This window comes from Anomaloglossus baeobatrachus, chromosome 10, assembly GCF_048569485.1.
Source record: "Anomaloglossus baeobatrachus isolate aAnoBae1 chromosome 10, aAnoBae1.hap1, whole genome shotgun sequence".
NCBI lineage: Eukaryota > Metazoa > Chordata > Amphibia > Anura > Aromobatidae > Anomaloglossus > Anomaloglossus baeobatrachus.
This window is the reverse complement of record NC_134362.1, coordinates 30,903,272-30,929,385: the sequence shown is the minus strand read 5'-3', so window position 1 is coordinate 30,929,385 and position 26,114 is coordinate 30,903,272. Positions and strand designations below refer to the sequence as shown.

At 46.9% G+C, this 26,114-nt stretch overlaps 1 protein-coding gene across 3 annotated transcripts in view; it reads left to right on the top strand.

Annotated features, from left to right (window-relative positions):
* The window catches only part of HTATIP2 (HIV-1 Tat interactive protein 2), a 29,805-nt gene extending 6,368 nt beyond the window's left edge, over positions 1-23,437 (top strand). For all 3 annotated transcript variants that reach the window (XM_075325581.1, XM_075325580.1, XM_075325583.1), the window contains exons 2-6: positions 2,808-2,997; positions 4,817-4,924; positions 18,312-18,449; positions 20,243-20,304; positions 21,392-23,437. In XM_075325581.1, the coding sequence (XP_075181696.1) occupies positions 2,808-2,997; positions 4,817-4,924; positions 18,312-18,449; positions 20,243-20,304; positions 21,392-21,617 (724 nt within the window). In that variant the 3' untranslated portion in view covers positions 21,618-23,437. The remainder of the gene's footprint in view (positions 1-2,807; positions 2,998-4,816; positions 4,925-18,311; positions 18,450-20,242; positions 20,305-21,391) is intronic.
* Positions 23,438-26,114: the final 2,677 nt, after the last annotated feature.

Sequence of the window (26,114 nt, the reverse complement as noted above, 5' to 3'; positions counted from 1 at the left end):
AATAGACCATCAGTATATAAGGCTGGGACCTAGACAACCCCTTTGCTACCCAGCGTCTTCTAAGTGCTCACTGCTAGCTGCATCCTGCAAAAATGATATTTTGGCCAAAATGTGCACGTCCTGCATCAAGGTCCTTATTGACTTGCACCAACATTACAAACAAATCACAAATAATGGAATTAAATCTTAAAGTTACAGAAAAGGCCGTCATTCCGGGTGTAAACCTTGGGTTATTCGCTTTTGCAGGATGCGATCTGACATAGTATAGGGGAGGCGATGGCAGCGCTTACTGTGATGCATTTATAGAAATGTTGGGCAGCCGGCCTGATCTAATAGTATGAGTGTGACAGTAAGCTGGCGCGGTGCACTATGTGGCGGTATAACCCTCAGTAGCCGTCCCCCTCCTGGATGACAGGTGTGGTAGTGTTTAGGGGTTTAGCACCTGGGGACCTTATTTACATAACATTGTGGGTGGTTTGGACCTGCCCTTGTATCAGTAAGTCTGGAATGTTGATGATCCCATTTTTTCGGGTGGGTTTAGATCCATGCATGGGAGCTGTGTACAGAAAACGGGAAGCGATTCCTAATGACTATTTGCAAACTTGCTCCTTTTTTTTTTCTTATATGACTTGAGCTTTCATATCTCACAATGGACACATTGTGCCGTAGTCATTATTACATTTGCGCCTTTTTGTTTATTATTTTATTCACTTGTTCTTCTTTTAATTTGCACTTTTTAATGGTTTGGGTTTTCCAGATACCTTCTAGTCGACTTTTCCTGTGCAACAAAACTTTTGCAACTTTTTAAAAAGTTGCAAACTTTTTGCTGCACAAATGTAATCCAGTCTCTCAGTGACTTTATATAGGCGCTTAACATTTGAGCCAATTTTGCATCATTTTATTGGAATGTGTGGTTTGCTTGTTTGTGGGGGGGGGGGGGGGTTGTTTTTTTTTTTGCACTAAAAACTCATAGGTTAAAAGCAAAAAAATAAACATTTTTCTTTATATAATACAAAATTCATGAACTGCATGCGAATAATTTGGTGCAAAAAAAGAGAAAAGTGCTAGGAAAAAAAGCTGTAAATGATGGATTGGGCCCATTGTTGCTGTCTGAACAGGTCTTAGGGCGATATTTGCAACATGTTGGGTGAATTGCAGCAGCAATACCCCCCCCCCCGCCCCCCGGTTTAGTATTCTGGGGGATATTCCACTAACATAGACTAGGACCCACATTGCTTTCTTTTGCATTTGCTCAGCATAACCCCGTGTGGGGGAGATTATGGATGTTGGGTGTGGATGTACAGTGGGTGCTCCGTGAATAAACAGTGGATTATGTCACTCGTTTACATTCAGACATCTCTTAAAGGGACGTGCAAGGGGGAATTCGGAATTGGTCAGTTGGCTCAGCCCTATTGAATTGTCAAATCAGAGGCTGCTGCTCTGTCACTCCTCCTTGCTTTACACTGCAGCTCTGCTTGCTCAGATTTGCTGTTATTCATCAGCACAGGCTCAGCAGAGAGTTGGTGCAGAGGGGGGCTCGTTCATTCCAGAAATGACCCTATATTCTATATATAATCCTAGTAGGAGTCATACTTCGGTCGCTGACTAAATATAGACATGAAGTAAACAGGTTTGATGCTGAACAGTAAAAAAGCCGTTTCCCCCCCCATTGTAAACACATCAAGAACTTTCCAGGAAAAATACCAAAATGAGGCGTCCGTAGAACAATCCATGTCCAGAGCCCGGACCTGGGGGAGTGTCCTGCACGTGGCATGTTCACACCATTCATGGAAAAGCTTCCAGTATAGACCCCCCCTGTCCATCCAGAACGGGTGCACTTTTTATTTTTAAAAAAAAAAAGTGTTTTTCACCTGCAGAGACAATTTTTTTTTTTTTTTTTTTTTTTTTTTTTTTTACTTCATGTATTTTGGGCTAAAATTAATCTTTGTAGTTGGGTTTTATTTTAAAAAAAATACTTGCATTGTTTGCTTTCTATAGCCTCTGTGTGTGGCACAGGGTATGGCTGTAAACTGAGTTAACTGAGAACCTATAAGTGAGCTCATTCTGCCTCTCGCAGCCCCATAGAGGATGAATGAAGGTCCAGTATCTGCACTCTTGCACCATTCCAACGGGTATAAAAGTGCCCCAATTCTGCTGATTGGTGCTGGACCCTGTGATTGGACCCCCACCCATTTATAAGTTCTCATAGGGTGGCCCCTATCGAGCATGAAGCACCAGAGCATCTGATCCCTAAGGAAGATGGGCATGCAGGGGTTTAACTATAGTGAGTGCAGGGGTTGCTGTGCTCCTGGGCCCTGGAGCAAAGGGGGGGACCCACAAGTATATTTTGGACTATATGAGACCAGCACTAATTGTGGACTTATTGGAGATTTTGCATTGGTCCACAAGTGTTGGCATGACCTTCCAATAGTACCTAGTTAAGTTTTTTCTCAGGGGCTTCCTCTATTTATTTAGCCCCAGTCACACATGCCAGGATGGGGACCCCTTGTAATTAGCCAAACAGGGGTCTATCTATCTAAATACATTTTTTTTTTAGTTTTTCCAGAAAGCCATCTTGATATCTAGGACCTTCCCTCCTCGGTGCATCTTTTATTTGGGTAGGATGGTAATAGCACAGAGTGCCCCCTGAACGTTCTCCGTCCACCGCAGAGTCTTGTGTGTTGTTTATCCATTAGTCTGTAATTTGTTACTATAGCAGCCGAACGTTCCGAGCCCGATATTCCCCGCTGGCTGTGGCTATAATTGAGGAGAAACCTGACGTTTCATCATTTCCTTCCTGAGCACAGGATGGCGAAAGACCTGAAGACTCTGCAAGAAGATTACCGGCAGCTGAACAAGTCCTGCTTCATCCTCGGGGCGTCCGGAGAAACCGGGAAAGAACTTCTCAAGCAGATAGTAGAGAGTCAGCTCTTCAGTAAAGTCACCGTCATCGGGCGCCGGAAGATAAACTTCGAGGACGAGGCTTATAAAGATGTGGTGGGTGATAATATTATATAATGTTTTGTATTAATTCATAGAACACATTGCAGCCAATCCGATCATAGAGAGCAGCGGGAGAAGAGTGTGCTGCCCTTGTGGGAGGCAGTGACCTGGCGAATGAGGCGGCTGATAGGAAAGACTAAGGACAGGGCAGCACCTGATCAGGACACTAATAATGTTGTCTAATAACTCGTAGAACACATGGCAGCCAATCAGATTATTGGATCCATGAGAGCAGCGGGAGAAGAGTGTGCTGCTCTTGTGGGAGGCAGTGACCTGGCCGCTAATAGGAAAGACTAAGGACAGGGCGGCACCTGATCAGGACACTGTTATAATGTTGGGAAGGGGGATGTAGACAAGTGAGAGATCACAGACCTGAGAATTACATAGTAAAAAGGTGCAGTCTCACAGCAGCACAGAGTATTTTAGAAGAAGAGAGTGCTGATCTAGTGGCAGGTGATTGACAGTTTATGCAATGAAAGGAGTAATTCCTAACAACAGAGGGTCTAGAGAGCGGTGTACGCCGCAGAACAGAGTATTTCAGGAGAGAAAAGTGTGGGAGCTCACAGCCTGAGAGTCGCAGAGTGGTTACATAGTGGAAGGCCATATTCACAGCAGCACAGAGTGTTTCAGAAGAGGAGGGTGCTGATCTTGTTGCAGGTGAAAGACAGCATTTAATGGAAGGAACAATTCCTAACAACAGAGGGTCCGCAGAGCGGTGTGCGCCGCAGCGCAGAGTATTTCAGAAGAGGAAGGTGCTGATCTTGTGGAACCTCACAGAGAGTCAAAGAGTGGTTACATAGTGGAAGGAAATCTGCACAGCAGCACAGAGTATTTCTGCAGAGAAAAGTGGTGATCTTGTGGGAGCTCACAGCCTGAGAGTCACAGAGTGGTTACATAGTGGAAAAAGCATAGATCTGCACAGCAGCGCAGAGTATTTCAAGAGAGGAGGGTGCTGATCTTGTGGGCGTTCATAGCCTGAGAGTCAGAGTGGTTACATAGTGGAAGGAGCATAGATCTGCACAGCAGCACAGAGCATTTCAAGAGAGGGGGTGCTGATCTTCTCGGAGCTCACAGCTTGAGAGTCACGGAGTGTTTTCATAGTGGAAGGAGCTAGAGATCTGCACAGCAGCACAGAGTATTTCAGCAGAGAAAAGGGCTGATCTTGTGGGAGCTCACAGCCTAAGAGTCAGAGTGGTTACATAGTGGAAAGAGCATAGATCTGCACAGCAGCACAAAGTATTTCAGGAGAGGAGGGTGCTGATCTTGTGGGCGTTCATAGCCTGAGAGTCACAGAGTGGTTACATAGTGGAAGGAGCTAGAGATCTGCACAGCAGCACAGAGTATTTCAGGGGACAAATGTGCTGATATTGTGGGAGCTCACAGCCTGAGAGACACAAAGTAGATACATAGTGGAAGGAGATCTATCTGCACAGCAGCACAGAGTTTTTCAGAAGATGAGTGCTGATCTTGTGGCAGATCACTGAGTCAGTGAGTGGTTACATAGTGGAAGGAGCATAGATCTGCACAGCAGCACAGAGTATTTCAGCAGAGAAACGTAGTGATCTTATGGGAGCTCACAGCCTGAGTTATATAGTCAGAGTAGCAGAACCCCAGCAGTACAGAGCATTTCAGGAGGTTCATGATCATGTGGGGGGCAGGGAGTGGACCGCTTATGTGATTACATATTATACGTATTTCATGTTAGCCTTATTGGCTATAGATGTTACCAGTATACATAATTATACCCGTGTTGCTCGCTGTGGACCCCCAGACTCATGCTGACCCTCCTTATCTTTCTCTTGGATTCCTCTAGAAGCAGGAGGTGGTTGACTTTGAGAAGTTAGAGGAGCATTCGGCTGCATTTCAAGAACACGACGTAGGATTTTGCTGCCTTGGAACCACAAAAGCCAAATCTGGGGAGGTGAGCGCCGCACCAAAATCCGGAATTGTTTTTATCTGATCTGATGTACATGCCGGTCATATGTAGCAGTGAGCAGGGGCTAATGTCCTCCGATGCAGACGCTCAGCTTGTGCCCCTCCAGAAATCCTCCTCTACTGCAGGCTGTAGCCCACCCATAGCGTCTAGTGCCGCACAGTCAGCATTAGTGCGGTGGGCAATAGTCTCTCGTAAGGGGTATCTACACTGCAAGATAATCGTGATTGAGCAGTGTCAAAAAGCGCTTGTTTCTCGATTATCTTGCTGTGTGAATGGGCGCCGGTATTTTATGGTCAGCACCATCCGGTGTAAATATGACAGCCCCCTCTGAGACCTACGGCCGCCTATGTGCACTGAGCGATCCAGAGCAGATAACGCCATGTGTAAACGGCCAGTAAGACAAACTCCAATTGGTAAAAGTTTAGCACACAAAAATGGCCAGTTTTATGTGAGCCCAACAGCCACATAGTGGTCACCTTGCCGTTGGCTGTTGGGCTCACCTAAAACTGGCCATTTTTGTGTGCAAAGTATCTCAATTTTTCCATGTTTTCTATAGCAGTAATGCATGTCTATATTCCCATATCCATTGTTACACATGTCTTAGCACTGCAGAGTGCAGCTGTATCCTTTTTGTTACTATGTATCAGACCTGCTCTCCTATAACTGCTGTTACATATGGACGTGACCTGTTTCTCCTCCACTTTTCTGTTATTAGAATTTGATCCCAGATTAAAAGTAACCTTTGATCTTCACTTTTATCACTTATCTTCCCATTTGTCACATACAAAGTCCGCTCACATGAAGCCAAGCCCCAAGACATGTGCGAGCACAGGATATATGGAGAAGACTAAATGACATTATATAGAATATACCCATAAATATAAAACAGATTGAGCGAGCCGATCTGCACCGACAAGGCGTCCTCATACCGAGCGATAGATTGCTAATATCTGAAATTCATAAGGGGATTGTGACCTCAGATATATATATACACACAATCTCTATTCGATTCCTGATCATATATAAATATATTATGTTATAAAGCCCTCGGAGAAAGCGGAGTCATAATCCAAAATTTTATATTAAAAAGGTATAAGTTTATTCATTACAAAATTCATACAATAAACACACAGTAAAAATTGGGGGGAATGAGGTGCAAAGGACAGCAATACTACCACAATAACAGTAGTTGGTGAGTATAGAGAGATTCAAATGGCATGTAGTGCAAGCCACATCCGGTACAATAAATATCAGTACAGTAGTGCTAATATCTGGGTCAGCCTATTCCCTCAACGCACAGGAGTCACACCAGTAACCATAGGGATCCTCCTCCCACCATATATCACAGGCTACTGTCAATATCGCGACAGAAACTGTAACATTGTAATAAGTATTTGTAGTATGGTAGTGGAGGCAGAGATCCCAATGGCCTCATGGAAGTATGCCGCAGGTATGTGGTATAAGGCTGACACCCAGAGCTAGGCACTCACAGAAGGATCAGTTACATCGGATGTATGGTGGATCTGCACATCAGCCAAATAGAGTAAAGTCCACATAAAGTTATAAAAACTCACCCATGGTATAAGATGCGGTAGGACTGTCCAGGGGGCCCCGACGCTGCGTTTCGCGTAGGGCTTCCTCGGGGGGCCATGCATTGGGTTTGTGTGTCGGGCTTTTTAAAGCCCAGCGTGACTGTGAAATCACCGCCATATGCGGCGCATGCGCAGCGCGAGCGGGCAACACGGCCGCATCACTTCCGGTCTCAGAGTGACGTCGCGGGTCAGGGAAAGCCCTGGTGACGTCACAGAGTCCCGCCCACATCACTCGGAGAGACCTTCCAGGATGCGCCTAAGCCACCAGCCCCCGGCGCGCATGCGCACTGGTAATCCCACAGATGGAAGGTAAACAGAGGGTCATATAGCACATAAGTATAGGAAGAGAGATCAACCATATGGAATTTATCAAGAGTATGATACATTAGCATATATATAATACATGGGGAAGAGCAACAATTATTTGTGGCAATATAGATCATAAATAAGTTATTGTTGCTCGAGGTGATGACATCAATAGTTGAAAAAGATGGATCCCATCTACCTGTACGAAAAATAAATAAAAACACAAATAAGAAAAATTAAAAGAAAACACACATTAAAAACAAAGGACCCAAGAAATGAGCTCAGCATAATTTACAAGAAAGGAGCAAAGCTCTGTTGCTCGTTAAGACCACCTGGTCTAAGCGTTCCCAAAGTGTGGATCCAACGACATTCACGTTGTGCCAGAAGGCGCTTCATGTCGCCCCCTCTAGCACCTATCTTAACCTGTTCAATGCCCCGGACCCGGAATCCACCAGGATCACAATTGTGATGGGTGAAAAAGTGCCTCGGTATGGGCTTGAGGAGGGACGGCTCTTCAGCGGTGCGTGCTGCCAAGATGTCTCTTACGTGTTCACGTGTGCGAACACGCAATTCCCTGGAGGCGAGGCCCACATAGATTAGATTACAGGTGCATGTTGCGTAGTACACCACATAAGTGCTACTACAAGATATAAAATCCAGTATTTTAAAATCCCTCGATCCGTCCGCCGAAGAAAATACTGTGGATCTCACCATGTTGGAGCATGCACGGCAATCACCGCAGGGATAGAAGCCGACCCTTCTCCCACCCACACCCCAGGGACTATTCACCCTTGCTACATAGTGGCTTTTGACCAAATGGTCCTTCAAGTTCATACTCCTCCTCGCTGTCATCAGGGGAGATGTAGGTAGCACACCAGCCAATGTTGGCTCAGTGAGCAAAATGGACCAATGCTTCTGTAGAATTTCACGCATCAGCTCCCAACGATGGTTAAAGGTGGAGATAAATCGGATGGCACCAGGAGATGACTGTCTGGACGTGGGTGTTAAGAGGTCATTCCTCTTGCTGGATTTGGCCCTAAGGTAACCTTTCCTAATGCACCTCCTGCTGTAGCCCCTCTCGGTAAACCTGTTTCTCAAATCATTGGCCTGTTCCTCAAAAAGCGTGCCCGTAGAGCATATCCTTCTGGCTCTGAGGAACTGGCCCGTCGGAATTGCCCTGATGGTAGATGGTATGTGGGCCGAGGAGGCGTGCAGGAGGGCATTAACAGAGGTCTCCTTTCTGTATAGGTCAGTATGTACAACACTATCGGCCTGTACCAAGATTTTTATATCCAAGAAGTCAATCTCCCGTTTGTCAGCCTTATAGGTAAGTCTGATGTTGGAGTCGTTGCAGTTCAATACCTTCATAAATGTATTTAAATCAAAAAGTGAACCTTGCCAGATGAACAGTACATCATCGATGTACCTGTACCATCCTTGTACCTGGGGAGCAACGTCTGCCCCGCCGAAAATGCCCCTCTCCCAGAATCCCAGGAAGAGGTTAGCATACGACGGGGCACACGCCGCTCCCATAGCTGTACCCTGTTGCTGTAAAAAATACCTGTCCTTAAAAATAAAAAAATTATGTGTAAGTATGAACCGCAACAACTCCAACACCAGACCAACCAAATCCCCATCAAGATTGCTCATGGTGAGAAAAAATTGTGATGCCTCTAAACCATCAGCATGTTTAATACTTGTGTAGAGGCTTTCTACATCCGCAACTACCAGGAACATGTCAGGTTCCAGGGTCATGCCATCAAGACGTTTAAGGACGTCCATAGTGTCTCTGACATAGGAGGGCAGCGTCTCTACTAAAGGGTGCAAATAATGTTCTATAAATTTACAAATTGGATCGCATAGCCCTCCTATGCCAGAAACAATTGGACGTCCAGGTGGTTTTTGGGCTTCATCAGAAATTTGAGGTCCACTACACAATCGACCAAACGTAAGACAACACCACCCACACAGTCTGATAAGAGAGCCAGGAACAGAACCTTGGAGGTAATTAATCTATCCTCTCACTTTATTACCCCCCAACAACGGGAAGTTCTGTCCCTGGGTCTCACATTTGTACCATCTAATCATTTTGATTATTTTACAGCCTTAAAAGATTTGCATCTTTTCTCGAGGAAAATTATTTTAAAAAAACTACATTCCAGGAATAATCTCTCTGAATTGGGCCTCAACAGTCGAGCTGAACGGGAGGCGGTTCGTGTTCTGGAGGAATTGGCAAGTGAGTCCATCCCTGATACACCTGATAGATTCCCCCGCTCTATTCTCCCCAGGTCGACCACATTCCCCTCATTGTCCATCTGTCCCCAGGTTGAGATCTTTACACAATTGGTGGCTAATGATCTGAAGCAGATTGATAATAAAAAGAAAAAAGATAATCTGACTTCGGATCAAAGATTGGCCCTACATGAGTTGAAATCCTGGGACGACGTACTCTTTAAACCTGCGGACAAGGGGGGGAATGTGGTTATCTGGCCTGTGGAGAAATATGAGCGTGAGGCGTTTAGGCAGCTACGTAGTAAGGAGGTTTATACCACCCTGACCCATAATCCTATGGGAAGCTTCTCCTCCATTCTACTAAAGATTTTGGAGCGGGCATTAAACGCAGGTACGATTACCAAAAAAATCTTTGACGGTCTTATGGTAAAAAATCCCATCATTCCTACATTTTACCTGCTGCCAAAAATTCATAAGGACCCCCAGAACCCACCTGGACGTCCAATTGTTTCTGGCATAGGAGGGCTATGCGATCCAATTTGTAAATTTATAGAACATTATTTGCACCCTTTAGTAGAGACGCTGCCCTCCTATGTCAGAGACACTATGGACGTCCTTAAACGTCTTGATGGCATGACCCTGGAACCTGACATGTTCCTGGTAGTTGCGGATGTAGAAAGCCTCTACACAAGTATTAAACATGCTGATGGTTTAGAGGCATCACAATTTTTTCTCACCATGAGCAATCTTGATGGGGATTTGGTTGGTCTGGTGTTGGAGTTGTTGCGGTTCATACTTACACATAATTTTTTTATTTTTAAGGACAGGTATTTTTTACAGCAACAGGGTACAGCTATGGGAGCGGCGTGTGCCCCGTCGTATGCTAACCTCTTCCTGGGATTCTGGGAGAGGGGCATTTTCGGCGGGGCAGACGTTGCTCCCCAGGTACAAGGATGGTACAGGTACATCGATGATGTACTGTTCATCTGGCAAGGTTCACTTTTTGATTTAAATACATTTATGAAGGTATTGAACTGCAACGACTCCAACATCAGACTTACCTATAAGGCTGACAAACGGGAGATTGACTTCTTGGATATAAAAATCTTGGTACAGGCCGATGGTGTTGTACATACTGACCTATACAGAAAGGAGACCTCTGTTAATGCCCTCCTGCACGCCTCCTCGGCCCACATACCATCTACCATCAGGGCAATTCCGACGGGCCAGTTCCTCAGAGCCAGAAGGATATGCTCTACGGGCACGCTTTTTGAGGAACAGGCCAATGATTTGAGAAACAGGTTTACCGAGAGGGGCTACAGCAGGAGGTGCATTAGGAAAGGTTACCTTAGGGCCAAATCCAGCAAGAGGAATGACCTCTTAACACCCATGTCCAGACAGTCATCTCCTGGTGCCATCCGATTTATCTCCACCTTTAACCATCGTTGGGAGCTGATGCGTGAAATTCTACAGAAGCATTGGTCCATTTTGCTCACTGAGCCAACATTGGCTGGTGTGCTACCTACATCTCCCCTGATGACAGCGAGGAGGAGTATGAACTTGAAGGACCATTTGGTCAAAAGCCACTATGTAGCAAGGGTGAATAGTCCCTGGGGTGTGGGTGGGAGAAGGGTCGGCTTCTATCCCTGCGGTGATTGCCGTGCATGCTCCAACATGGTGAGATCCACAGTATTTTCTTCGGCGGACGGATCGAGGGATTTTAAAATACTGGATTTTATATCTTGTAGTAGCACTTATGTGGTGTACTACGCAACATGCACCTGTAATCTAATCTATGTGGGCCTCGCCTCCAGGGAATTGCGTGTTCGCACACGTGAACACGTAAGAGACATCTTGGCAGCACGCACCGCTGAAGAGCCGTCCCTCCTCAAGCCCATACCGAGGCACTTTTTCACCCATCACAATTGTGATCCTGGTGGATTCCGGGTCCGGGGCATTGAACAGGTTAAGATAGGTGCTAGAGGGGGCGACATGAAGCGCCTTCTGGCACAACGTGAATGTCGTTGGATCCACACTTTGGGAACGCTTAGACCAGGTGGTCTTAACGAGCAACAGAGCTTTGCTCCTTTCTTGTAAATTATGCTGAGCTCATTTCTTGGGTCCTTTGTTTTTAATGTGTGTTTTCTTTTAATTTTTCTTATTTGTGTTTTTATTTATTTTTCGTACAGGTAGATGGGATCCATCTTTTTCAACTATTGATGTCATCACCTCGAGCAACAATAACTTATTTATGATCTATATTGCCACAAATAATTGTTGCTCTTCCCCATGTATTATATATATGCTAATGTATCATACTCTTGATAAATTCCATATGGTTGATCTCTCTTCCTATACTTATGTGCTATATGACCCTCTGTTTACCTTCCATCTGTGGGATTACCAGTGCGCATGCGCGCCGGGGGCTGGTGGCTTAGGCGCATCCTGGAAGGTCTCTCCGAGTGATGTGGGCGGGACTCTGTGACGTCACCAGGGCTTTCCCTGACCCGTGACGTCACTCTGAGACCGGAAGTGATGCGGCCGTGTTGCCCGCTCGCGCTGCGCATGCGCCGCATATGGCGGTGATTTCACAGTCACGCTGGGCTTTAAAAAGCCCGACACACAAAACCAATGCATGGCCCCCCGAGGAAGCCCTACGCGAAACGCAGCGTCGGGGCCCCCTGGACAGTCCTACCGCATCTTATACCATGGGTGAGTTTTTATAACTTTATGTGGACTTTACTCTATTTGGCTGATGTGCAGATCCACCATACATCCGATGTAACTGATCCTTCTGTGAGTGCCTAGCTCTGGGTGTCAGCCTTATACCACATACCTGCGGCATACTTCCATGAGGCCATTGGGATCTCTGCCTCCACTACCATACTACAAATACTTATTACAATGTTACAGTTTCTGTCGCGATATTGACAGTAGCCTGTGATATATGGTGGGAGGAGGATCCCTATGGTTACTGGTGTGACTCCTGTGCGTTGAGGGAATAGGCTGACCCAGATATTAGCACTACTGTACTGATATTTATTGTACCGGATGTGGCTTGCACTACATGCCATTTGAATCTCTCTATACTCACCAACTACTGTTATTGTGGTAGTATTGCTGTCCTTTGCACCTCATTCCCCCCAATTTTTACTGTGTGTTTATTGTATGAATTTTGTAATGAATAAACTTATACCTTTTTAATATAAAATTTTGGATTATGACTCCGCTTTCTCCGAGTGCTCATATTGTTGGGAGTTTCCATATGTAAGAAAAATGTTTAGGATACACCGGATGTATTTGATTATATGTTATAAAGCCCTATGAAGGCTCATCTTCCATCTTTACCTATAGCTATGCTCATCCAGTTCTCCTGGTTCATGAACAGAAACCTAGATCTAAAGTGATCACTGGTATTTTGCAGGCTCCTGTTCATCCAGTTCCTCCTGGTTCATGACTACAAAACTAGATCTAAAGTGATCACTGATATTTTGTAGGTCCTTCCTGGTTTATGTATTGAAAGCTAGATCTAAAGGGATCAGTAGCATTTTGTAGTGCCCTTGTTCATCCAGTTCCTCCTAGATCATGACTAGAAAACTAGATCTGAAGTGATCACTGGCATCTCACAGGGCTCCGATTCATCCAGATCCTCCTAGTTCATGAATAGAAAGTCATATCTAAAAGTGATCACTGGCATCTTGCTGGACCCTTGTTCATCCAGTTCCTCCTGGTTCATGACCTCAAAATTAGATCTAAGGTGATCCCTGGCATTTTGCAGGGCCTTCGTTCATCAAATTCCTCCTGGTTAATGACTAGGTAGCCAGATCCTAAAGTGATCTCTCCAATCTTGCAGGGCCCTTGTTCATCCAGTTCATCTTGGTTCATAACAGAAAACTAGATCTAAAGTGATCACTGGCATCTTGCAGGGCTTCTGTTCATCCAGGTACTCCTGGTTCATGACTAGAAACCTAGATCTAAAATGATCACTGGCATCATGCAGGGCCTTGTTCATCCAGTTCCTCCCCGCTCATGAACCGAAAACTAGATCTAAAGTGATCACTAGCATCTTGCGGGGCTCTTGTTCATCCAGATCCTCCTGGTTCATAAACAGACATCTTGATCTAAAGTGATCACTGGTATTTTACAGAGCCCTTGTTCATCCAGTTCCTTCTGGTTCATGACTACAAACCTAGATCTAAAGTTCCTTCTAGTCATTGACCAAAAAAACTAGATCTAAAGTGATCACTGGCATCTTGCAGGGCTCCAGTTCATTCTGATTCATTAACAGAAAACTAGATCTAAAGCAATCACTGTTTTTTTGCAGGGCCCTTGTTCATCCAGACCTCCTGGTTCATGACTACAAACCTAGTTCTAAAATTCCTTCTAGTCATTGACCAAAAAACTAGATCTAAAGCAATCACCGGCATCTTCCAGGGCCCTTGTTTATCCAGTTCCTCCTGGTTTATGAACCGAAAACTAGGTCTAAAGTGACCACTAGCATCTCGCAGGGTTTCTGTTCATCCAGACCCTCCTAGTTCATGAACAGAAAACTAGATCTAAAGTGATCACTGGTATTTTGCAGGGCCCTTGTTCATCCAGTTCCTCCTGGTTCATGAACAGAAAACTAGATCTAAAGCAATCACTGGCATCTTGCACGGCTCCTGTTCATCCAGTTCCCCTGGTTCATGCCTACAAACCTAAATCTAAAGGGCCTTTGTGCATCCAGTTCGGCCTGGTTCATGAGTCAAAAGCTAGATCTAAAGGGATCAATAGATTTTTGCAGGGCCCTTGTTCATCCAGTTCCCCCTGATTCATGAACAGAAAGCTATATCTAAAGTGATCACTAGCATCTTGCAGGGCTGTTGTTCATCCTGGTCCATGAATAGAAAGCTAGATCTAAAGGGATCACTAGCATTTTGCAAGGCCTTGTTCATCCAGATCCTACTGCTTCATTACTAGAATGCTATATGTATAGTAAACACTGGCATCTTGCAGGGCTCCTGTTCATCCAGATCCTCCTGCTTCATTACTAGAATGCTATATGTATAGTAAACACTGGCATCTTGCAGGGCTCCTGTTCATCCAGAACCTCCTGCTTCATTACTAGAATGCTATATGAATAGTAAACCCTGGCACTTTGCAGGGGTCCTGCTCATCCAGAACCTCCTGGTTCGTTACTAGAATGCTATATGTATAGTAAACACTGGCATCTTTCAGGGCTCTTGTTCATCCAGATCCTCCTGGTTTGTTACTAGAATGCTATATGTATAGTAAACACTGGCACTTTGCAGGGGTCCTGCTCATCCAGATCCTCCTGCTTCATTACAAGAATGCTATATGTATAGTAAACACTGGCATCTTGCAGGGCCTTGTTCATCCAGATCCTCCTGGTTCATGAACAGAAAACTAGATCTAAAGCAATTACTGGCATCTTGCACGGCTCCTGTTCATCCAGTTCCCCTGGTTCATGCCTACAAACCTAAATCTAAAGGGCCTTTGTGCATCCAGTTCGGCCTGGTTCATGAGTCAAAAGCTAGATCTAAAGGGATCAATAGATTTTTGCAGGGCCCTTGTTCATCCAGTTCCCCCTGATTCATGAACAGAAAGCTATATCTAAAGTGATCACTAGCATCTTGCAGGGCTGTTGTTCATCCTGGTCCATGAATAGAAAGCTAGATCTAAAGGGATCACTAGCATTTTGCAAGGCCTTGTTCATCCAGATCCTACTGCTTCATTACTAGAATGCTATATGTATAGTAAACACTGGCATCTTGCAGGGCCTTGTTCATCCAGATCCTCCTGCTTCATTACTAGAATGCTATATGTATAGTAAGCACTGGCATCTTGCAGGCAGGGCTCCTGTTCATCCAGATCCTCCTGCTACTAGAATGCTATATGTATAGTAAGCATTGACCCCGCAGGCACTAGGGTCAGGAGAGCTGGGTTATGGCCCCTTTGGATGCCATCCTCCTTATTTCTTCCATCCCGTTAGTATTGCCGGCTCTCGATGTCTCACACACGGTCTCAGTGATTTTGGGGAAACTCTGTTTCGCTGCTCTTTGTGATGAATGCAGATGTCACGGATCTGTATGGCCTCGTCCTGTTTTGCATTCTCTACCATGGAAATGCTGCATGGTGTAATTATAGGTTAAATACAGGATAATAGGGGGCTTACTCACCGTCCGCTTGGGGTCTCAGAGGATTTGGGAAAGTGTATCGGATTAAGGGGACGCGATGGCTCAGGCGTCAATATATCAACTTTTTGCAAGGCAACAAGAGAAACAAAGGTGTGGGCATTTTGTCAGGCGGTGCCCATTGAGGTGGAATGATGGGTTAAGGCCGAGAGGGGCTCCCAAGCACTCACTGGCCCGATCTTCAAGGAGAATGTGTCACTTGTAAGTCGGGGACAATGAGTGTGGGTGGGGGGGACGCCAGCCTGGGATAGCCGGGGGTAGGATTGAAATGACTGACTAATCAGATTGAAGGGGGAATGAAAGCTGCCGGTATTTGTGTCACTCTAATTTCCCGCGGACAATTGAAGATGGCAGGACTCTATTAAGTGGCGTTTAGCGCAGAACGAAAGGCAGGGAAATTAGAGGCTCGATTTAATCAAGGCCAAGGATTTGTCAGCGTGGGTAGCGGCGGCAGCCATTGGGCGACGCTAGAAAGCTGCATAGGAATGTGAGGCTCGGACGCTCCACGCTCCGGAGGTAATAAAATAATCATCGGGCATTATAGCGGCACAATGCGCCCAGCACGGGTGTTACCGGAGACAAAGTGGGCACTGTTCTACCGTAATATACCGCAATATCCACAGCCACAATCAGCGCCATTAAATATTTAAAGAAAAACCTGGAAAACAAATCGGTATTGTATCTTTAATTCCGTACAGTCAAATAATTGTCAAAGCGCTTAACCCCTTCCATACATGAGCCGGCGAATAAAACCCAATAGCACATTATATCTGATGATGGCTTTAAATAAAATATAAAAATAAAAAATGGGCTATGCTTGTCAAATGCGCATGGGACTTCTATGGCGGCACACAGAGGCCCGACGAGTCTGTGGCTCCATATTGTCCCCTGGAAGCAATATGGCATCTGATGGGACATATAGACTAAGGGGTACTTTGCATGCTGCGACATCGCTAGCGATCTCGTTAGCGATGTGAAATTCTAGATCGCAAGTGCGTAAAATGACCTATGTGCGATCCCGAAAGATCGCACTTGCGATCTAGAATTTCACATCGCTAACGAGATCGCTAGCGATGTCGCAGCATGCAAAGTAACCCTAAGGGCTCTGATCAATATTAGCCCGGTCTACTAAATGGATCAGCGGTGCACATGCTCGACCGCCACACCATATTAGCACTGTACAATAAATGGATCAGCGGTGCACATGCTCGACCGCCACACCATATTAGCACTGTACAATAAATGGATCAGTGGTGCACATGCTCAACTGTCGTACCATATTAGCGGTGCACATGCTCAACCATCACTCCATATTAGCGCTGTACAATAAATGGTCAGCCATACCATGTAGACAAGGTCCTTGCAGAGCTCTGAGCTTTGGATCGGAGGGAACAGAGGTGTAACTTGAAGCCAGTGTTAAATCAATGATGGGGCCCCCAACTATCACATATTTAATGGATTATTCTCCACCAGGGGCGGAACGATTGCAGTCGCTGCTTCAGCTGAATGTGCATCCGAAAGCCGCACATCCAGTTGAAATGCATCGCGGTGCAGAGACCCGTCGGGTCCCTGCACTGTGATACATGCTGACGGCCAAACAGAAGCCGTCCCCGTGACTGAGGCGGCCCATGGCAATGACATCAGGCATTGCCATAGCCTGAACGCAGATAAAAGCTGCCGGCCACTGCGGGCAGGCTATAGAGGAGGACACCACGTGGCATGGGAGTATATACCAGGAGGGGACAAGGAAAGGAACATATATAGCAGGATGGGGACATTACATACTAGAAGGGGGACATTATATACCAGAGGTGACAGTGTATTCCAGGACGGGTCCAGGAACATATATACCAGAAGGGGGACAGTATATACCAGGATGAGGGGCAGGCATATATGCCAGGATGGGGAACATACATGCCAGAATGGGGGACATATTTACCAGGAAGGGGCCCAAGATGGGGTACATTAGAACCAGATGGGGGACATTACTACATAATGGGGGGAGGATAACTCGAATGTCTTTATAGGATTTGGGACACTAAATGTAGACATACATACATTTGACTAACATGTGGGGATAAGGGGAGGGAGCCCGGGGGGGGCCAGGTCCAAATTTTGCATCCGGGTCCATCAAGCTTTAGTTACGCCACTGTTCACCCCAAAAACAAGCACTTTTGCTATTTGCTGCTTATTGCAGTCTGCAGCCGTTTTCGAGATATTAAATTAATATCATTTACAGCTCATTGCTTCGGAGACCGACCGCCGCTGCTGTGTCGTTTGTAAGGCTACGAGCCCATGATCCGGACATGCTGCATCCTGGACACAGCGTGTCTTCTTCTGCGGGGCCACGAGTGCTCTCCGCGGGAGCCGTTTTCGATCTATTAACACTTTTATTTACAGCTCGTTGGTTCAGAGACCGACCGTCACTGGTGTCTTGCTTGTAAGGCTATGTTCCCATGATTCGGGACATCCTGAGTCCTGGACGCAGTATGTCATGTATTTACAAGCTCTATAGAACCATAGCCACCGAGGTAATAGTCTTAATCTTTGTAAATGGGCCAAAGTGATCTTTTTGGCCCCCCTTGGATCCAGGACCCTGGGGTATCTGCAGTTACTCTCCTGTGCATGAATATTATGACTTGTGTGGATGGGGGTCACTTACTATAATGAATGAATGGAAGCGCATAAGATCCAAACTGTTTGCAAATTGTCTCTCCAGGAAAGGAGACAAACTCTAGCGCCACCTATTGGAAGTAGCAATCGTAAAAGTCAAAAGTGGCCTTTTAACGAGCCTTTTCATATGACCTAGGATTTATGCCAGATCAGAATCCCAATTTGCAGACACGGTGTTTCGGGGTGATTGCCCCTCATCAGTGCAAAGTGTGGGTAACTGATCTGGCTTATGAGAAGCTTTGTGGGGACCACTGGGGAAGACTGTTCTCATTACGGAGACCTGACAAACCAGTCTGGCTGTCAGTGATGAGTGGACTTATAGCAGTAATTTGATGGTTTTGGATGTGATGTGACTCTGTGCGTTGTGTGCTGCAGGCCGGATTTATCCGAGTGGATCACGACTACGTTCTCAAGTCGGCGCAGCTGGCGAAAGCGGGCGGATGCCAACACTTCAATCTGGAGTCCTCCAAAGGTGCCAACAAGGGGAGCAGCTTCCTCTATCTCAGGGTTAAGGTCAGTGCAAAAAACTGGGGCTCATCATCTGACAAATCTATTTATTAGATGGGGATAATTTACCGATCACCAATTTCGAGATTTGGGCTCTTTGTTAATTGTCTATGGATGACGCGCAAGACTTTTTCCAGCAGTTGGCGCATGCGCATGTCCTCTGTTTTCAAGACAGCACTGACGAGCCGGTATCCCTGGCTGCGGGATCACTAGGGCTCCCAGCGGTCCGACCACCAGAGATCCAGTAATGATTAATGTGCTGGGAATAATTTTTTCAAGAATGGAAATATTCTTGATAACCTTCAGACTTTCTCGATACGTGGCTGTTGCACAACTACAACGCTCAGCATGTTTTACAGCAGCCATACTTTTAGGAATTCTGAAAGTAATCAAGAAGGTTTCCATTCATTGACATCCAGCATCCTACGGGCTGTGTACATGCTGATGTGGAGCGGCAAAGTGCAGAATGGCTTCCGATTCCGGAAATCCGTAATGTAGTTGTCGCGGGCGGAGGAGGGGACGCCGCGCTCTCCCACTGCTCGGGTCCGGCTGCCGCGGCTGCTGCGGCCTGCTGCTGCTCTGTGGCTCGAGCGACGAGCCGGATCCCGGGGACTCTAGCGGCGCTCCTCACCCGTGAGTGAAAGGGGGGTTTAGGTGTGGGGATTGTTTATTGTCCGTGACGCCACCCACGGTTGTGGTGATTAAGTGTACACCACCGCTGCTCTGGCTGGGGATCCCGGGAGTGATGGTATGGAGCAGCCAGTTGTTGTGTTGCCCCTCCGTGGGTAGGGGTTGGTGATCCCGGGGCCCAGTGATGGGGATAGATGGTGGGCAGGCGGGTAGGGGGCCTGTGGAGGTGCAGGGGCGCAGGGGCAGCGCTGTGCCGCACGGCACGGAGGTACTCACTCAGCCAGTAAACACGACACAGTTCTCGGTAAACAAACGGCTGGTTGGACGGGTCCCTCAGACGGTTGCACTGTTGGTATCCCCTGCAGGTGACGGTGACGGTCTTCTTCCTGCACCTATGTGTTGTTGTTTGGTTGCGATGGGTTCCCACCGGTAACCCGCCCCCCTGGCCTGGATATGAACCGGAGGAGCTCTACTCTTGCCCGCAGGCGCTGGCCCTGGGAAACTGATGACTTGGCGGTGGCGGTGTCTCCCCTTTACGGTCGGACTGTTGCCTTCAATCGGGACTTAGTTGTTGAGAGACAGTCGTCCCCTTCACTAACGGATTTGGCAAATTATGGCGACTCCTAGCCTTGCCGGGATCCGAAAGGCCCCTGCCCTGGTGCTGACTAATCTTCGTATACCGCTCCGGTACCGCCGGGTCACCACCCGTCCACGGTCCTTTCGGCAACCTCCAATCAGTCTCACCTGCAGACGGTCACCGCCGTCTGCCAACCTTGCTGTCTCAGTCCGGGGCACACACCCGGACCAACTTCAGGCTTCTTGCTGCCACTTTTCTCTTGTCACTTCCACTACTGTCACTTGCTCCTTTACCACTTCCTTCTACTCTCAACTCTAACACTCATCTCAAGCTCTTCCCTGAGCTGACTTTTCTCCTTCACATCCCTAGCTGGACTGCCTGGTTTTCCCGCCTCCAGAGCTGTGAACTCCTCGGTGGGTGGAGCCAACCGCCTGGCCCACCCCCTGGTGTGGACACCAGCCCCTGGAGCAAGGCAACAAGGATTTTCAGTTTGACTTCGGTGTGCCTGCAGGGAATGTGGGGTGCGTGTGGTGTAGTGACCTGTGACCCCTGGCTTTCCCAGGGCGTCACATGATGTGTTCTGTATGTTTAGGGTGAAGTGGAAGCAGAGGTAGAAGAACTTGGATTTGACCGGTTTTCCATCTTCAGACCCGCGTAAGTAGATGATCCGGGTTCATATAGGTAATTACTGAATTTTTTTCGTTTTAGAAGACTCACTGAATTATAAGACGCACCCCAAATTTAAAAGAAAAAAAAGGGAACAAAATGGGGTCCGTTTTATAATCCGGTGGTGTCTTACCGGAGAGGGGGAGGTTGGTGGCAGCGATGGTGGAGCGGGGTCACAGGAGGCAGGTGCGGTGCTGTAGTTGGTCAATGCTGCGGGTGTCCCAGATGCTCGCTGCAGATGGCGGCACTGTGAGGCAGGAGGAGCATCCAGAAACTGTTGACGGTGCGGGCTTCCAAGAAATGGCAGCTAGAGTTTGCACGTGCGCAGATTGAGCTCTCGGCTCAATGACAAGCCGAGATCTTGTCATTGAGCACATGCCGTTTTCCTCAAGTTTGCTGGGAGATCAGTGGCCCGGAGGCGCCGCATGCGCAGATAAGATCTTGAGTCGACAGCTCCATCTCTGCACGTGTTGGCTTTGGGTGCCATTATTTGAAGCCCTCACTGCCGACATTCAGGATGGTGGCCCCTGCCCACAGCGCACCGCCCGCAGCACACCACACAGCAGAGCCCGCAGCGCACCACTCGCAGCACACCGTCCAGCACAGAGTGCAGCGGAGCCCACAGCGCAGCGCAGCAGAGCCTACAACGCACCACCCGCAACACACCGCCCGTCGCAGAACACAGCAGAGCCCACAGTGCAGCAGAGCCCACAGTGCACCACTTACAGCCCAGGGCACAGCACAGCCTGGTGCATTGCTCCTGCGACCCCTCTCCACCACCTCCCGGTAATCTACATTCGAATTATAAAACGCACCCCTCATTTTCCTCCCCAATTTTTGCCAGGAAAAGTGCATCTTAGAGAATACCGTATTTTTCGTATTATATTATTCTGGTAATTGCTGATAGAAGTGCACAGCATTTACCACAAATCACTATAATAACCGCTGTCACCATTTATATCGGATTGTAACGACAGGATGGAATGTGGCAGGGTCGGCCATCAATTAAACGGAGGGATAATCCCCATGCCCCTCCCATTGAAGTGACTGCCTGCATCCCCTATTATTATTACAGATTTCTCATGTGTGACCGTGAAGAGTATCGTCCTACAGAATGGATGACGAGGAAGATGATGACCCCAATGGCTTACTTCTTCCCCACCGTGTTGACTGTGCCCATCACTACGCTGGTGAAGGCCATGCTGAATAACGCCGTTCTGCAGAGTGACAAGAAGGTGGATCTGCTGGAGAACAAAGCCATACACGCCCTGGGGAAAATGGAAGAGGAGAAGAAGTGCTAGTGGCAGCGAGGGCAGAGGCGCTGACGAATGTAAAACATTTTAATATATATTAATGGTGCTCTCCACCCAGAGCCGCTCTGAACGATGCCAGATAACTCCATTAATGCAAAAAAGGGAGGGTTATTCATACTTAAGGAATAAGAAAAGCATGGCTGCTTTCTTCTGGGCAACTCTGCCGCCCCTGTCCTTGGTTGTGTCCGGTCACTCAGTGCCGCTGAAGTGAATGGGGTTAAGCTGCAATACTAAACAGTTCCTGAAGGCAGGTGTGATGCTGTTATCAGAAGAAAGCCCCTGATTTACTATTCCTGGACAGCCAGGAGACATTTGTGGGGGAATCATGTGTAAAGTGCGCGCTGACTGCACCGTCCGGACCGACCGGGGGTCGTGAGGCTGTTGAGTTGGCGTCAGGAGACTCGTGCAGCCCGGACGTTACCATCTGTTCACTTTACACATGACACTGAGGTCCGTGTTCAGACTGTGAATGTCGGACGTGTGAACGCAGGATTATTTCACTGTGGAGCTCTGGTGTAATTAATGCAAATGAATGTATTATTGCTCAGGTAATGGAAACCTATGTAGTGGCATGCATGCCTTATCTGCCCGCATGCCTTATCTGCCCGCATGCCTTATCTGCCCGCATGCCTTATCTGCCCGCATGCCTTATCTGCCCGCATGCCTTATCTGCCCGCATGCCTTATCTGCCCGCATGCTCTCCGCCTTTAGGGGGTCTTCTGCCCAATCAACTGCAATATGACAACTACTATAATTGGTGGGCATCTTCTATGCAGCCATTTTTTTTTTTTTTGGACAAATGAAAATGAGTTTTCCAAAGATGGCCGGGTCTTAAGCGCTTCTTCTGGTTTCCTTAATGATCTGTGTGTAATTTTAATATTATATTTATTATTTTACTCCCTTCAACTCAATTTTGAGCCATAGTGACTTGATGGATGAACGCTCTGTAGGAAGATCGATCTTGTGCAACCTAGACAGGTCCACCAGGTTCTTCTCCTCTTAGGTAGCTCCACCAGGTTCTTCTCCTCTTAGGTAGCTCCACCAGGGTCTTCTCCTCTTAGGTAGCTCCACCAGGGTCTTCTCCTCTTAGGTAGCTCCACCAGGGTCTTCTCCTCTTAGGTAGCTCCACCAGGGTCTTCTCCTCTTAGGTAGCTCCACCAGGACCTTCTCCTCTTATGTAGCTCCACCAGGACCTTCTCCTCCTAGGTAGTTCCAACAGGGTCTTTTCCACCTAGGTAGGTCCACCAGGATCTTCTCCTCTTAGGTAGGTCCACCAGGACCTTCTCCTCTTAGGTAGCTCCACCAGGACCTTCTCCTCCTAGGTAGCTCCACCAGGGTCTTTTCCACCTAGGTAGGTCCACCAGGACCTTCTCCTCCTAGGTAGCTCCACCAGGACCTTCTCCTCCTAGGTAGCTCCACCAGGACCTTCTCCTCCTAGGTAGCTCCACTAGGACCTTCTGCTCCTAGGTAGCTCCACCAGGGTCTTTTCCACCTAGGTAGGTCCCCCAGGATCTTCTCCGCCGTTATCTTGATAGTATCAAGCCTTCTGGTTGCTTGCTTCGTATAAGTGTATTGGACTGAGCTGCAATACCAAACACAACCAATGGACAAGTGTGGCGCTATTTCTGGAAGAAAACAGCCTTGTTTTTTTAATTTTATTTTATGCACAATATAATACTTTGTGTCAAGATGCAAATACTTGTGATATGATATATACATATATATTCTATACAAAGCTGAGGTACATCTTAAAATGATTTTTATTTTTTTAATTTGAGTGTGTAATAAAAAATAAACCTAAAAAATGAGTATGACTATTGATTCCTGATATTTTAGTACTTCGGTTCATGTGCCCGTGAAAGGCAGGGGGCGAGTTAACACTATAAACGGCCTACGAGAGGTAAAAAAATTACCAAATGCGCAACATGTGCATGTGTCCTAAGGGTGTAAAATAATTTACAAAATACAGGCCCTGTTCACACATTGAGTATTTGAGGTTTTTTACATTTGTAGCCAAAATCAGGAGTGTGTGATAAATGCAGAAGTGGTGCCCATGTTTCTATTATACTTTCCTCTGATTGTTTCACTCCTTCTGGTTTTGGCTACAAATGATGTAAAAGACTGAACGTGTGAACGTGGTCTTAAGGTTAAAGTTGTTTTCACACCCGTCGGCTCGTCACAACCACCATCATATTTGGAGAATAGCGACGTGCACAAGCTGGACCCCAAGGCCCGATGGGGGACAAGGCTACATGTGCAGACAGCAATATGACTGAAGGAACCCGAGAACCTCAGACACGGCCCGGCACTGATGTGTGCGCACTACATTCTGCAGAGAGGAATCATGGAGGGAATTCATGGTGGTCTGTTCTGGCGGAGAAGAAAAGGAAAAAAATAAATGATTTTATTCAGAGAAAACATTCCTGGAGTATTTTATTTGGTAGATATGGACCAACGTATCGGATCCTCTCCACATTCCACCTCCAGGAGCTTTTCTGACTTTAAATCCTAAACCAATAGATATATGGAGTCGGCCCCTCTGCACATATAATGGCTCCTGCTCTTTTGGGAAGGATTTGTACAAGATTTTAAAGGCGTCTGTGGGAAGTTTTGCTACTCCATCCAGAAGAGCATTAGGGAGGTCAGACGTTGATGTTGAACGAGAGCAATTATCCCTCCTCGACCAAACTGTACTGCGGGCACAATGCAGTCAGGGAGTAACGTTCTCCTGGAATCACCAAACCCAGACTCCTCCATCAGATAGTGTGTGTGTGTGTGTGATCCAGCAGTGCTCAGAACAAGTCTCCTCCAGAGTCCAGTGATGGCGGCTTTATATTGCTACATCTGACGCTCAGCATTGTGCTTGGTGATGTATGGCTCGGCATTGTGCTTGGTGATGTATGGCTCGGCATTGTGCTTGGTGATGTATAGCTCAGCATTGTGCTTGGTGATGTACGGCTCGGCATTGTGCTTGGTGATGTACGGCTCGGCACTGTGCTTGGTGATGTATGGCTCGGCATTGTGCTTGGTGATGTAGAGCTCGGCATTGTGCTTGGTGATGTAGAGCTCAGCATTGTGCTTGGTGATGTACAGCTCGGCATTGTGCTTGGTGATGTATGGTTCGGCATTGTGCTTGGTGATGTATGGTTCGGCATTGTGCTTGGTGATGTATGGCTCTGCATTGTGCTTGGTGATTTACGGCTCGGCATTGTTGCTTGGTGATGTACGGCTCAGCATTGTGCTTGGTGATGTATGGCTCGGCATTGAGCTTGGTGATGTACGGCTGAGCATTGTGCTTGGTGATGTACGGCTCGGCATTGTGCTTGGTGATGTACGGCTCAGCATTGTGCTTGGTGATGTATGGCTCGGCATTGTGCTTGGTGATGTATGGCTGAGCATTGTGCTTGGTGATGTACGGCTCGGCATTGTGCTTGGTGATGTATAGCTCAGCATTGTGCTTGGTGATGTACGGCTCGGCATTGTGCTTGGTGATGTACGGCTCGGCATTGTGCTTGGTGATGTACGGCTCGGCATTGTGCTTGGTGATGTACGGCTCGGCATTGTGCTTGGTGATGTACGGCTCGGCATTGTGCTTGGTGATGTACGGCTCGGCATTGTGCTTGGTGATGTACGGCTCGGCATTGTGCTTGGTGATGTACGGCTGCTGCAGCTGCTTGGCCTTGAAGCTCTCTGCAGGCGCAGTGTTTGTGCTGATGTTAATGCTGGAGAGTGACCGTGGCATCTATTGGGTTATGACCTAGCAGTGCACAGGTAGCACTGTACACACTGTCCTATGATTGCTGCTGTATATACAAGGAATGTAGGTGGTGTTGACCAATACCGTAACACCAGGATATGAAGTGAGAGCACAATACAGAAATTGCTTGGAATGCAGAGCGCTCCCGAAATGACTACCCCATTTCAATGGTATCATATAATATCTCATGTGCCTTTTATTAGTCCCAATTGGTTTGTTTAAAAGAGTCCCCATACATCGTATCATAACTGCATTGTGTGATCAAGGTACATTACAATGGCAGAAAACGAGCCGACTGTACGATATGTATATTTACCGTAGTGACCCCCTCTTATACAATGGATATTAAAAATAAAGTGAATTTGGATACATCAGTATTACATTGTTCAGCTTTTAAATGTATTACTATAAAATAGACACCAGGGGGCGATCTAACTGCAGCGCAGATGTCATAGTGACCTGTGCTGCTGAGATGTAACCACAAGGGGGCACCTGACACTTGACGAGCTGAAGGCAACGACTCCAGTCTTCTCTATTGGAGCCAAAGTTGTTTTTTTTGTTTGTTGTTTTTTTCCCAGTTTCATTCTGGTTTTTTTTTTTTACTGGTTCTTTAACCCCGTACACATGTGGACAATTTTCATTTTTGTACTTTCAGTTTTCCTCCACTTTTTCAAAAATCCAAAACTTTGGATGTCTATAGTCAGTAGTTTGTGGCCACTGAATGGTCC